The sequence below is a fragment of the Hyperolius riggenbachi genome, chromosome 7, assembly GCF_040937935.1.
Source record: "Hyperolius riggenbachi isolate aHypRig1 chromosome 7, aHypRig1.pri, whole genome shotgun sequence".
NCBI lineage: Eukaryota > Metazoa > Chordata > Amphibia > Anura > Hyperoliidae > Hyperolius > Hyperolius riggenbachi.
Window position 1 is genome coordinate 250,955,412 of NC_090652.1, and position 15,441 is coordinate 250,970,852.

Below are 15,441 nucleotides of genomic sequence, written 5' to 3' on the forward strand. Positions count from 1 at the left end.
GACTTATTGAGGGTACAGGTATGCACTATATGACTAATTGACGGTAGAGGTATGCATTATATGACTTATTGACGGTACAGGTATGCATTATATGACTTATTGAGGGTACAGGTATGTAATATATGCCAAATTTAATCAAGACAGCTCCAACCCTGAACACGGTTAAATCAAAACTGAAAAGCCACCTGTCTAGTCTGGCTGTTAGGCTTGGTGGTATATTCTCCACAGTCAGCACGTGGTGTATATCCTGACGTGAAGGAGGTACACACGCTAGCACAAGGAACCAGGATATTCCCAGTTTAGTGGAGGAGAGGACTGACTCCAACAGGAGATGTGGCGCACAGAGCAGGCATAGATCCGAACAGCCACAAACAGTCCTTTCACTATAGTGGCTCAGCGCAAGGTAGCGCTGAGCGCATAAACCAGAACTCAGAAGATCAGGACAGGTAACAGAGTGAACGCTTGCTGGACTAATCACTGCTTAAGTGACAGCAAGCGTCCATAACAAGACAGACTGGAATGAGGCAGCCAATGCGAATGCAGCGATGGCGTGCCTCACAAGGACAGGACAGAATAGTCGGGAGATAGAGTCAAAGAAGGCAGACGTAATACCCACAAATATACAATAGGTATGATTCCCTAGCGTACTAAGATTACAGCTATCAATGAAACTACAAACGACTGACCGACATATGTATATATCGGCGATAAACCGATATATGAAATAAGCAAGGAACACGAACTAAGAACTGGAGCAGGACAAGGAACAAGACTAAACTAGCTAACACGGGTGATCACGATACACGCAACCTACCAAAACGTGCTGGAAACTGACTGACTGAACACAGGATATAAAGAGTTTGAGTACGTATATATCTGCGACACTGATGTATTAAAGTAACACGAATACAAGGAGAATAACAAACACGCTAGTATGCGTATATATTGGCGATGAACCGATATATGATGCAAGACTAGCAAAGTAACAATTACTGATAAACAGAACAGGACTTAGAAGGACTCACTGACCCCTTTGCAGGAGTCAGTGCAGTCCACACGAGATCTAGAAGCGAAGGGGGCCCAGGCAGAGTAACAGACTGATCTGAAACTATGATAACCCGAGGAGCCCTGCAGGAAGCAGATCTTTATACTGAGGTCATCCAATGGGAGCAGACATGCAGATTCCCACACAGGTGAATGGTAATTATTCAATCCTGAGCTGGCCAGAACTGCAGATGGAATCAGCAACTAGTTTGAGTGCAAACCAAACTATGCAAGCAAATGCATGTAATGACATCAAAAAACTGCTCGTCTTCAGTAAAACTGCAGCCAGCAGTACATGCTGCAGACATGATCATAACACTGGCATTTGTGGTCAGATTACTTTTTCCCCTGTACACATTACTACTGTATGTACTGATCTGAGGCAAGCTTATGTGCTTTGGGTCCTACAGGAGAAAATCGCTTTACACATGTTGCGTTGTTGTTGTTGAATATTACCGTGCCCAAGCTAGGTGTCACATTCTGAATGCAATTTTGCCCTATTTTTTTTCGAGACAATCTGCATTTTGAAAATCATTATTCATAGCACATTGCACACTTTTATGCTAGATTAAGCCATCAAATCTTTAAGCTTCTGTAGCCCTCTTGCCTGAAATTCATTGTTGATCAATGCTTTGCATGCCTGGCAGGCAACTAAGATGCCCGCTGACCCATGACCACACATCGACGTACTATTTGTTAACTATGAACAAAAGGAAAAAATCTATTTTTCCACATTTATAATTTGGCCCAGTTCTTCCTAATGGTAAATGTAGATTGTCTCCTTGCAGTAAATGTTCTGAGCCTCTTCATAGTGTATTTACAATCACAACACACTTCACCGCTGAAGAATCCATCACGGGATATTGTGTTATATAACCGAGAAGGGCTAGATCTCGTAGCAGAACTATAATGGTAGTTCATCTCTTGTTAAGGATAAACCATGGTTTACCCCAGGAGAATTAAGTTACAGAATTATGATGTTCTTCTTGTGATAGCAGCTTGTTACTTTGTGAGTGAAGAATTTCACCAATGATCCAGCAAGGCTTTTACCACATTGGATGTTCAGGGCTTTGATCATCTCAAGCCACTCTTGCCAGGCCATCAAGGCCAATCCAATCAAAAATAAGTATGCCCCATGAGTCACTCAATGGCAAATCTCTAGGGCCCCTCAGCATATCGTTAGAATCATATTATTCTTGTGTGGATGGCTCGCTGTGACAATCATATTATTTATGGCTTGGAATACAACATAACACTTAGAAAGAAGTCATTATGTTCATCATCTTCATTGTTAGTGGCTGTGTACAGTTTATGCTTTGTTTAAATGAGATTGAGACAGAAAGCAGAGCTTTAGACAAACGTCTTAGTGAACAGTTTAAGTACACAGAGGTAAGTTTCTTACCTTAGCGAGGAATCTGCAATTATGTTCAACTTGTCTTCAGAGTTACCGCCCTGCTACACCGGAAGAGGTAAAAAGGGCACATGCTGCACCTGGTAACTTGGGTGCTGCCACAGGCTGCAGTGCCATTAGCAGCTATGGCGGTGCCAGGTAAGTAGTTACGGCACAGTAGTGTGCCACTGTAGCCAAACTCCACCTAGCTGATTTGAACTGTACTTGACAGATTTACAGTTGCCCAAGTAAACGGTGGCTTTTTCAGTTGCTTGGGTAAATTGTGGCTTTTTCAGCTGCTTGGGTAAATTGTATTTAAAAGTAAATTGGTTCGTGTTAGGGGTAAATGGGGAAAGGGTTAGTATTACGGTAGGTGGGGGGAGGGTTAGTATAAGAAGTAATGGAGGGGAGGGGAGTTGGCGTTAGGCATAGATAAGGGAGGGTTAGTATGGTCAATAGCATGCTAATAACTCTGACCTGCAAATTTAATGCAGATAAGGTTTTTTACCCTTAAACACCAGAGCAATAGCGCTCCTTCCATTCATTCGCGTTTAACTTTATTACTACTTATCACAAAACAATCTTTAGCAGAGCTTATGCAGCGCTCACAAAAGTAGTACAAAGTCCAAAATGTCCACAGTCAATATCCCCAAATCAGTAGTACAATACACTCTAACCGATGTCAGTTGCTGATTGATTACAGATCAGCGATTCAAGCATCCATATAAGAGGTGTGGTGTCTCTTCAGCATAGTCTTCCTTCACACTAGAATACATCTCATTGGGATAGAGAGAAACGTAGCGTAATCCTGTATAACAGCTATGGATCATTTAAAGCCCTGTGTGTAGCTTTACAACACTAGTGCCTCCTCAAGTCTATTTAACAGATAAGGTACAGGCTCACCAGATATAAGGGCTGACCATATAAGACCAGCTGCAGCACATATTATATTCCGGCCATTGTAGAACCTCCTTCTACAAACTTTAAATCACCCTAAAAAGAGGACACAGAACAGAAACAAAACAACATAGCGTAATCCAGTTTCAGGGTGTTAACTCCTTTCCCAACACCACCAGTGAGTATACGTGCTCCTATCCACCAGCAAGTGCCTAATTTGGAATGCATATAGTTAAAATACACGCTCACCGAACAGGGTGGCTGACCATAGATAAGACCAGCTTAAGCATTTTAAAGTTATTTCCAGCTTCCAATCATTCCAGAAAATGGCACGACAGACCTTTAAAACTCAAACAGAACGCCCAACATAGCATAATTCCGTTTATTCCACAATTTTAAGAACATGTAGTGCACTCACAATGTATAAAAACAATATGCGCATATCATCCAAAACTTCTCACCACCGCCGCCGCATCTGTGTACGTTCACCTCCGCAGTCACCTCTGAAGCTCCGCCCTACCCGTTTTGTCACGTATGTCTCATCAGGGGCTTCTATATCTTGGGGTTTTTTTTCCGCCACCAATTAGGCTTTCTTTGGGTGGTACTTTTTGTTAAGAATTATTTTATTCTAAATGCATTTCAATGGGAATAAGAAAAGAATGGGAAAAACTCATTATTTCTCAGTTTTAGGTCATTATAGTTTTAAAATAATACATGCTGTTGTAATTAAAACCCACACATTTTATTTGCTCACTTGTCCCGCTTATTGCAACGTTTAAAATATGTCCCTAGTACAGTGTATGGCGCCAATATTTTATTTGGAAATAAAGGTGCATTATTTTAAATTTTGTGTCCATCACTATTTACAAGCCCATGATTTAAAAAATAACTAATATACCCTCTCGACATACATATTAAAAAGTTCAATCTAAGGTAACTATTAGTTTTTTTCACGATCAGTGTGAATGGCTAGGGGCGGGGATTACAGGGGATTGCGCACACCAATGCGTGCACATCCCCACTGGAATGACGGAGCTCCGCTCCTCCATCAGTCTCTCAGCAGCGATCACCGCTGGGAGACTGTTAGGCGGTCGAAACCGGCGTCTATTTACTAGGTACAGTGCTGCGATCTAAGGCAGCGCTGTGCTGGGGACAGCTGTGTAGCACGGCTGTCCACCTGGGGGAGACAGGAGTGATCGGCTGTCATTGGCTGATGCCTATGACAGCTGGTCATGGTGATTGGCTGTGGGCGGGAGGGCTGGGGGGGAAAAAATAGTAACATTTATTAGTAAAATAATAAAATAAATATTTATTAAAAACAAAACCCATTGGGGTAGCGATCAGACCTCACCAACAGACACCTCTGTTGGTGGGGAAAAAGGGGGGGGGGGAATCACTTGAGTGCTGACATGTATGGCCCTGCAGTGGCCTATTTAGTAAGGCCTGGTCTTTAGGGGGGTTTAACACTGTGGGCCTTAAGTGGTTAAAAGGAAATAAATATGGCAGCCTCCACATCCCTCTCACTTCACTTGCCCTTTAATATTACATGTTTGTGCCCAGTTCAGGTTCTCTTTAAGAATGTTTTTGAAGGAAAACCAGAAGGATGCTACTTCAAAGGAAGGGAAAGGACAAGGTAGCTTGATAATGTGCAGGCAGATCTTAACAGGATGGAGAGTAGTCGATAGAAGATTGTGGGAGGAATGGTTCAGGATGCTGAGGTCCTTCACATGTTATAGCACAAGAGGATGCTGAGGTCCTTCACAGGTTATAGCACCAGAGTAAGTAAGAAGGACCTGCACAGTAGATAAGTGGTTTTAATGTTCTCGTTGATCACTGTAAATGCATAACTGCCCTAGGATTCAGTCTTTAGGTTAGAGCTGTAGTGAAATCAGCTATAAAAACAGAAGCATAGATTTTTTTCTAGATGATAAAACGTTACAAACCCGATGGACTATTACTCCCACTTTTTATTACCGTACTTTCACTGCTTGTCTGGCTCTAGAACTGCTAATATAAGACCAATTCTCATGCTGAGGTATATTCTCACTATTATCTGTACGATCTTGAACTCTCTATTTACTGCTAGTGTATGCTGTGTTTTTGTATAGTACTGATGTAAAGCATATCCCCACTTTCCTTACAGATAAAACTATCCTTTATTAAATAATTTCTACAGTAGCAAGAAAAAGTATGTGAACCCTTTGGAATTATGTGGATTTCTGCACAAATTGGTCATAAAATGTGATCTTCAAGTCTCAACAATAGGCAATCACAGTCTGCTTAACCACTTCCCGACCGCCTAACGCACAGAGGCGGCCGGGAAGTGGAGCCCTTAAGGACCGGCTCACCCACAGAGGCGGCGGTCCATTTAAGGGCATGGGCGGAGTGATCGCGTCATCCGTGACGCGATCCTCCGCCGGCGCCTGTCACCGCTCGCCCGCCGCAACATCCCGCCGGCTATACGGAAGCGCCGGCGGGATGTTAACCCCGCGATCGCCGCATACAAAGTGTATAATACACTTTGTAATGTTTACAAAGTGTATTATACAGGCTGCCTCCTGCCCTGGTGGTCCCAGTGTCCGAGGGACCACCAGGGCAGGCTGCAGCCACCCTAGTCTGCACCCAAGCACACTGATTTCTCCCCCCCTCTGCCCCAGATCGCCCACAGCACCCCTCAGACCCCCCCCCCTGCCCACCCCCCAGACTCCTGTTTGCACCCAATCACCCCCCTAATCACCCATCAATCACTCCCTGTCACTATCTGTCAACGCTATTTTTTTTTTATCTCCCCCCCTGCCCCCTCCTGATCACCCCCCACCCCTCAGATTCTCCCCAGACCCCCCCCCCCTGTGTACTGTATGCATCTATCCCCCCTGATCACCTGTCAATCACCTGTCAATCACCCATCAATCACCCCCTGTCACTGCCACCCATCAATCAGCCCCTAACCTGCCCCTTGCGGGCAATCTGATCACCCACCCACACCAATAGATCGCCCGCAGATCCGACATCAGATCACCACCCAAACGCAGTGTTTACATCTATTCTCTCCTCTAAACACCCACTAATTACCCATCAATCACCCCCTATCACCACCTGTCACTGTTACCCATCAGATCAGACCCTAATCTGCCCCTTGCGGGCACCCAATCACCCGCCTACACGCTCAGATTGCCCTCAGACCCCCCCCTTATCAATTCGCCAGTGTATTAGTTACATCTGTTCTTCCCTGTAATAACCCACTGATCACCTGTCAATCACCTGTCAATCACCCATCAATCACCCCGTCACTGCCACCCATCAATCACCCCCTGGCACTGCCACCCATCAATCACCCCCTGTCACTGCCACCCATCAATCAGCCCCTAACCTGCCCCTTGCGGGCAATCTGATCACCCACCCACACCAATAGTTCGCCCGCAGATCCGACGTCAGATCACCTCCCAAGTGCAGTGTTTATATCTGTTCTCTACCCTAAACACCCATTAATTACCCATCAATCACCCCCTGTCACTGCTACCTATCAGATTAGACCCCTATCTGCCCCTAGGGCACTCAATCACCCGCCCACACCCTCAGAATGCCCTTAGGCCCCAGCCCTGATCACCTCGCCAGTGCATTTCTTGCATCTATTCCCCCCTCTAATCACACCTTGAGACACCCATCAATCACCTCCTGTCACCCCCTAGCACACCTACCCATCAGATCAGGCCCTAATTTGCCCCGTGTGGGCTCCTGATCACTCGGCCAAACCCTCAGATCCCCCTCAGACCCCTTCCGATCACCTACCCAGTGCATTGATTGCATCTATTTTCCCCTCTAACCACCCCCTGAGACACCCATTAATCACCTCCTGTCAGCCCCCTAGCACTCCTATCCATCAGATCAGGCCCAATACAACCTGTCATCTAAAAGGCCACCCTGCATATGACCGGTTCCACAAAATTCGCCCCCTCATAGAACACCTGTCATCAAAATTTGCAGATGCTTATATCCCTGAACAGTCATTTTGAGACATTTGGTTTCCAGACTACTCACGGTTTTGGGCCCGTAAAATGCCAGGGCGGTATAGGAACCCCAGAAACGGACCCCATTTTAGAAAAAAAGACACCCCAATGTATTCTGTTAGGTGTATGACGAGTTCATGGAAGATTTTATTTTTTTGTCAAAAGTTAGCGGAAATTGATTTTTTTTTTTTTTTTCACAAATGTCAATTTTCACTAACTTGTGACAAAAAATAAAATCTTCTATGAACTCGCCATACACCTAACGGAATACCTTGGGGTGTCTTCTTTCTCAAATGGGGTCACTTGTGGGGTTCCTATACTGCCCTGGCATTTTAGGGGCCCTAAACCGTGAGGAGTAGTCTAGAAAACAAATGCCTTAAAATGACCTGTGATTAGGACGTTGGGCCCCTTAGCGCACCTAGGCTGCAAAAAAGTGTCACACATGTGGTATCGCCGTACTCAGGAGAAGTAGTATAATGTGTTTTGGGGTGTATTTTTACACATACCCATGCTGGGTGGGAGAAATCTCTCTGTAAATGGACAATTGTGTGTAAAAAAAATCAAACAATTGTCATTTACAGAGGTATTTCTCCCACCCAGCATGGGTATGTGTAAAAATACACCCCAAAACACATTATACTACATCTCCCGAGTACGGCGATACCACATGATTGGCACTTTTTTGCAGCCTAACTGCGCTAAGGGGCCCAAAGTCCAATGAGTACCTTTAGGATTTCACAGGTCATTTTTGTTTCAAGACTACTCCTCACGGTTTAGGGCCCCTAAAATGCCAGGGCAGTATAGGAACCCCACAAATGACCCCATTCTAGAAAGAAGACACCCAAACGTATTCCGTCAGGAGTATGGTGAGTTCATAGAAGAATTTTTTTTTTGTCACAAGTTAGCGGAAAATGACACTTTGTGAAAAAAAACAATTAAAATCAATTTCCGCTAACTTGTGACAAAAAAATAAAAACTTCTATGAACTCACCATACTCCTAACGGAATACCTTGGGGTGTCTTCTTTCTAAAATGGGGTCATTAGTGGGGTTCCTATACTGCCCTGGCATTTTAGGGGCCCTAAACCGTGAGGAGTAGTCTTCAAACAAAAATGACCTGTGAAATCCTAAAGGTACTCATTGGACTTTGGGCCCCTTAGCGCAGTTAGGGTGCAAAAAAGTGCCACACATTTGGTATCGCCGTACTCGGGAGAAGTAGTACAATGTGTTTTGGGGTGTATTTTTTCACATACCCATGCTGGGTGGGAGAAATACCGCTGTAAATGGACAATTGTGTGTAAAAAAATCAAAAGATTGTCATTTACAGAGGTGTTTCTCCCACCCAGCATGGGTATGTGTAAAAATACACCCCAAAACACATTGTACTACTTCTCCCGAGTACGGCGATACCACATGCGTGGCACTTTTTTGCACCCTAACTGCGCTAAAGGGCCCAAAGTCCAATGAGTACCTTTAGGATTTCACAGGTCATTTTGAGAAATTTCGTTTCAAGACTACTCCTCACGGTTTAGGGCCCCTAAAATGCCAGGGCAGTATAGGAACCCCACAAATGACCCCATTTTAGAAAGAAGACACCCCAAGGTATTCCGTTAGTAGTATGGCGAGTTCATAGAAGATTTTATTTTTTGTCACAAGTTAGCGGAAATTGATTTTAATTGTGTTTTTTCACAAAGTGTCATTTTCCGCTAACTTGTGACAAAAAATAAAATCTTCTATGAACTCACCATACTCCTAACGGAATACCTTGGGGTGTCTTCTTTCTAAAATGGGGTCATTTGTGGGATTCCTATACTGCCCTGGCATTTTAGGGGCCCTAAACCGTGAGGAGTAGTCTTGAAACGAAATTTCTCAAAATGACCTGTGAAATCCTAAAGGTACTCATTGGACTTTGGGCCCTTTAGCGCAGTTAGGGTGCAAAAAAGTGCCACACATGTGGTATCGCCGTACTCAGGAGAAGTAGTATAATGTGTTTTGGGGTGTATTTTTACACATACCCATGCTGAGTGGGAGAAAGATCTCTGTAAATGGACAATTGTGTGTAAAAAAAATTAACAAATTGTCATTTACAGAGATATTTCTCCCACCCAGCATGGGTATGTGTAAAAATACACCCCAAAACACATTATACTACTTCTCCTGAGTACGGCAATACCACATGTGTGGCACTTTTTTGCAGCCTAACTGCGCTAAGGGGTCCAAAGTCCAATGAGCACCTTTAGGCTTTACAGGGGTGCTTACAATTTAGCACCCCCCAAAATGTCAGGACAGTAAACACACCCCACAAATGACCCCATTTTGGAAAGTAGACCCTTCAAGGTATTCAGAGAGGGGCATGGTGAGTCCGTGGCAGATTTCATTTTTTTTGTCGCAAGTTAGAAGAAATGGAAACTTTTTTTTTTTTTTTCACAAAGTGTCATTTTCCGCTTACTTGTGACAAAAAATAATATCTTCTATGAACTCACTATGCCTCTCAGTGAATACTTTGGGATGTCTTCTTTCCAAAATGGGGTCATTTGGGGGGTATTTATACTATCCTGGAATTCTAGCCCCTCATGAAACATGACAGGGGGTCAGAAAAGTCATAGATGCTTGAAAATGGGAAAATTCACTTTTTGCACCATAGTTTGTAAACGCTATAACTTTTACCCAAACCAATAAATATACACTGAATGGTTTTTTTTTAATCAAAAACATGTTTGTCCACATTTTTCGCGCTGCATGTATACAGAAATTTTACTTTATTTGAAAAATGTCAGCACAGAAAGTAAAAAAAATCATTTTTTTGCCAAAATTCATGTCTTTTTTGATGAATATAATAAAAAGTAAAAATCGCAGGAGCAATCAAATAGCACCAAAAGAAAGCTTTATTAGTGACAAGAAAAGGAGCCAAAATTCATTTAGGTGGTAGGTTGTATGAGCGAGCAATAAACCGTGAAAGCTGCAGTGGTCTGAATGGAAGAAAAGTGGCCGGTCCTTAAGGGGTAGAAAGCCCTAGGTCCTCAAGTGGTTAAACTAATACCACACAAATAATTAATGTTTCTATGTTTTTATTGAACACACCATGTAAACATTCACCGTGCAGGTGGAAAAAGTATGTGAACCCCTAGACTAATGACATATCCAAGAGTTAATTGGAGTGAGGTGTCAGCCAGCTAGAGTACAACCAATGAGATGAGATTGGAGGTGTTGGTTACAGCTGCCCTGCCCTAAAAAAAACGCACATCAGTTTTGGGTTTGCTTTTCCCAAAAAGCATTGCCTGATGTGAATGATGCCTCACACAAAAGAGCTCTAAGGGCTCTTTCACATCTAACAACGCGTGCAGGAGCCGTTCTAGAATAGAGTAGAATAGCCTGCAGCGTGTCGTCGGGATGTTCCAGGGCGACGCAATCAGCGGCGGTAGCTATTAATTCACCCGACGGGAAAACACCAGCTCCCGATGATTAAAAGCTCCCGGGTGCGTCGAACCGCAACGCACCAAAACGCAGCATCGGGTGTGAAAGATAAAATGAAAGTCTATGGACTTTCATTTTACCTTGGCTAACACAAAGTTTCGACTTTGCATTACACCGCAGAAAATGGCCTCAGAAGACCTACGATTAAGAATTATTGACCTGCATAAAGCTGGAAAGGGTTGTAAAAGTATCTCCAAAAGCCTTACAGTTCATCGGTCCACGGTAAGACAAACTGTCTATTAATGGAGAAAGTTCAACACTGCTGCTACTCTCCCTGTGGCCCACCTGTAAAGATGGCTGCAAGAGCATAGCACATAATCCGCTGAAGACAAATTCTAGAGTGTAAGCTAAAGACTTACACGAATCTCTGGCATATGCTAACATCCATGTTAGCAAATCTACAATGCATAAAACACTAAACAAGAATGGAGTTCATGGGAGGATACCACAGCGGAAGCCACGGCTGTCCATTGCTGCACGTTTAAAGTTTGCAGAAGAGCATCTGGATGTTCTACAGCAGTTCTGGCAAAATATTCTGTGAACAGATGAAACCAAAGTTAAGTTGTTTGGAAAAAAAGACGCACAGCACACCATCATCAAAACCTCATCGCAACTGTGAAGTGAGGTGGTAGGGGCATCATGGTTTAGGGCTGTTTTGCTGTGTCAGAGCCTGGACGGATTGCTATAATTGAAGGAAAAATGATTTCCAAAGTTTATCAGCACATTTTGCAGGAGAACTTGAGGCCATCTGTCCACCTACTGAAGCTCAGCAGAAGATGGGTGTTGCAACAGGACAGCGACCCAAAGCATAGAAGTAAATCAGTGACAGAATGGCTTAAACAGAAGAAAATACGCCTTTTGGATTGGAGTCCAGACCTCAACCCAACTGTGGGAGATGCTGTGGGCCTGACCTCAAGAAAGCGATTTATACCAGACATCCTAAGAGTATTTGTGAACTGAAGCAGTTCTGTAAAGAGGAATGGTCTAGAATTACTCCTGAATGTTGTGCATGTCTGATCTGCAACTATGGGAAATGTTTGGTTGAAGTTATTGCTGCCAAATGAGTTTTAACCAGTTATTAAATCAAAGGGTTCACATACTTTTTCCACCTGCACTGTGAATGTTACATGGAAACATTTAATTATGTGTGTGGTATTAGTTTAGGCAGACTGTGATTGTCTATTGTTTAAACTTAGTTGAAGATCAGATCACATTTTATAATCAATTTGTGTGTGCAGAAATCCACATAATTCCAAAGAGTTCACATACTTTTTCATGCTACTGTATACATTTAAAACATTTTAACTACCCTTACATCATTTGGATTACTCTGATATTTTTGCTCACTTCCCTCCGACTCTCTCCATTATGTCGTTCATTGGAAAAATGCCCAAATGGCTGTCAGCATGGGAGTGATTACTCCCAACTGCTTTGAAGGAATGCCTGCATCTTCATGGGTGTGAGCATCCTACCAACCTTTGAAATTATTATAGGACTGCAGTAAAGCCAGCAAGGCTATAGATTTTTCAGGTGACAGTCTACCATGTGTGCTAATGCTTCTGATGCTGGTGCTCTCCTCCTCAATAATCCACTTATGTAGAAAATCATTGCCTGTGGACCAGCATTTACTGGGGGCAGAGGGCGTGTCACTCAAGTGATAATCCACGCCACAAAGTGGAACACACACACACACACACCATTGTGTGCTTTTGATTGTTGCATGTCCAGACTTTGCACTATTTCAATACATACTCTATGAAAGCTATATTTTAGGTATGATTGGGGATTATAACGATTATATTTACCTCTCAGTACAGAGACCAGGGCATGTCCGTACAGTGTCATCCATACAAATATTCTATTTAACAAATACGGGGCAGCTGCTCCATTTTTAGTTCAGTTTCCTTAGCATCTGTCTTTGTAAACCAGCCCTTGTGGACTTAAAAGCAAACCTTAAAGTTTTGTCTCAGGTACAGAATGATAAGCAAAAAAACTGCAACTAAACTTCTACCTGTTTCCTGCACTTATGTGTTTTTCTCAGCCATACAAAGTTTGACCACCTATGGGAGCTTCTGAGATTTCCCCTACAGTTTGACAGCAGAGATACTTACATTTAGAGTTTGCCGTTTTGGCCCTTTCAGAACAAATGGAGCACAGCCTAGTTCTAAGTAGAATTGGGACTGTACTTACCCGTTTATCTCCTGTTAGATGTCACTTCAGGCACCGTTTAAAGTGTAAGCTTGTTGGCTCACCCTATTTCATTACTATGGTGGCTATGCTAAAAGATATTTCATGATCATCTACTGTTATTCCTCTGAGTAATCCCAACACATGGCCAATTAACACACAACAGCCCTTTCAATAACTTCTATAATACAATAGCATAATCCATTACAGGCACTCAGCCTTGTGTCTCTGTCTTGCATTGTGTCGGCTCCATAAATAGAGCTCTATAAATACACTGGGCTTTGGAGAAATAAAAGATGCTGTTTTCTTGTTTCCAAATTAAAATGGTCTCTCTTAATCTCAGGACTGCAAATGGAAAATGTACATTGAGTTAGATGGAGATGAAATTGCTGTAACGTACATAAAGGATGTGACATTCAGCAGAAGTCAGCCAGATGCCGAGGTGCTGAGGATGACTAAAGTAAGTGATGTTAAAAGCCAGCGCATTATTCCCACTGATCTTATAACCCAATTCACTGTCATTCCATTTTCTATTCTCTTTAAACACAATGCGCCGCGCGCATTGTGCAATGTAACAATATGTTAAAAAACTGTAATTATTTTAATCTTTTGAAAAATACAGGAAAGTGCTGTAACTAAAGAGGAGCAGTCTCTCCACTGTCAGATGTTCCCTGTATGTGATTTCTTCCAAAAACTGGTATGCAGCGTAGCACTATATGGTAGCACCGGCCATGCTGGTGCTCGGAACAACATAGTACCGTACATTGGTGAATAGAAATTGGAATTTGTTGGCCCCCTAAATGACACTGGATACTAAGTATTTGTAACCAGGGGCCACTGACCCAAATAAGAACAGAGGGAGCATACAGAGTCCTAGAGGGGGATTGGCTTTACTACTTTTCCTGATTCCACCAATCAGGTCTCTGATCAGCCAACGCCCACCTGTGTCTTTCACATACTGCTGTTGCCTCATTTAGTCTTGCCCTGGGCTCTACCTAGTTGTGGGCTACACTGCCAACGTACATCATTGAGCCCTGTTTTGGGTTATGATCCACAAGGCCGAATGCGAACAGCAGAACCCAGAATGAGGATGAATACAGAAAATGTCAGCAGTCATTCTCCAGAACACTTTATATGTGCACCCTGCTTGCGGCAGAAACCGAGAGTGGCAGTGGGGACCAGACTGACAAAACTACCAGCAGGCCCACCAGAGTGACAGCTGTAATTAACGGTTCCTTCAGTTTTTAATGAACCATTTTTTGGTTGTTTTCTCAAAAAAAAAAAAAAAAAAAAGTGGAGCTCAGTTTATGCTTGGATCAAGTAATATTCATGAAAGTATACAAAAGTTGATTTGGGGGCAGACGATCTTAGCACAGCTACTGATGGCAAATGTTTCTGCACAGGTAACTCATCAATCAGGGTTCAACAAAGTTAGCTGCCTATCAGAAGCTAACACAAGGGATTATGGGAAATGTATTTCTGTGTCCAGCTGAAAAGGTCAATGAAATGCTAATGCTGTGGAGCTTATTTTATGCAAATGTATGATGCCTGGAAATGGTCAAATCAAATGCATTACAGTAGCTGATAAGTTTGATTGTTCCAATGCCAAACTGCATGATGTATCTCAGTGACTATGACTATCCAAGAGGCAGCATCAGCCCCTCTCAATAGTCTTGCTGCTCTGATAATGAACTAGAGCTAGAATGATTATGTCAGCAAGATAGTGAAACATATTTTAAGGGATTTACAAGCTTTATGTTTCAAAGCTCTTAAAGGAACACTATTGAACTTTTACTTTTTTCCTGAACACCTTTAATAGGCAGAAGGGACTTAGTAATGACACAAGTAGTACAAGGAAAAAAAATATTTCACCTTATCATTCCTTACATATGGAGAGCTAGGACAGTGGTGTCGAGGTGATGGGTTGTGCGTGGCAACAGGAATGTGTAAGAAGCGCTCTCACTCCCTGCTGACAGGAGAGTGTTTTGTGGATGGCAGATATTCAGTCAGATTTAATGATCTGTCTGCCCACAAGATATGGTACTCTCCTGTCAGCATAGCGTAATTTGTTTATCCAAGTAGGACAGTACAGAGGGAGGGAGAGAGCTTCTTACACATTCTTGTTGCCACTCGTCACCCGACTCCACTTCTAGCTCTCCATCTGTAAAGTGCTGAAAAGATATTTTAACCAGAAGATAAAAAGTTATCTCTTAGGAGAAAAAGTGAATTGCATATGGGCCCAGGAGTATAACAGAGGACACACGCATTGCCGGTTTCAGCAAATAATTACAAGATAAAGTGAAAGAAAAAAATACATTTCTTACTAGGCTTTTTCAGTTTAGCCACACTGAGGCCTCTTTCACTCAGATGGCTGAACTGTGCCCTTGTCGGGAAGTTCCGCCTCTAGGCTGCCATCCATGAGTACCTACAATTTTTCATGCAG

At 43.0% G+C, this 15,441-nt stretch overlaps 1 protein-coding gene across 6 annotated transcripts in view; it reads left to right on the forward strand.

The window, feature by feature from the left end:
- The window catches only part of MAP3K20 (mitogen-activated protein kinase kinase kinase 20), a 291,544-nt gene that overhangs the window by 256,333 nt on the left and 19,770 nt on the right, over nt 1-15,441 (forward strand). For all 6 annotated transcript variants that reach the window (XM_068245494.1, XM_068245492.1, XM_068245496.1 and 3 more), the window contains one exon: nt 13,342-13,458. In XM_068245494.1, coding sequence (XP_068101595.1) covers nt 13,342-13,458 — 117 coding nt within the window. The remainder of the gene's footprint in view (nt 1-13,341; nt 13,459-15,441) is intronic.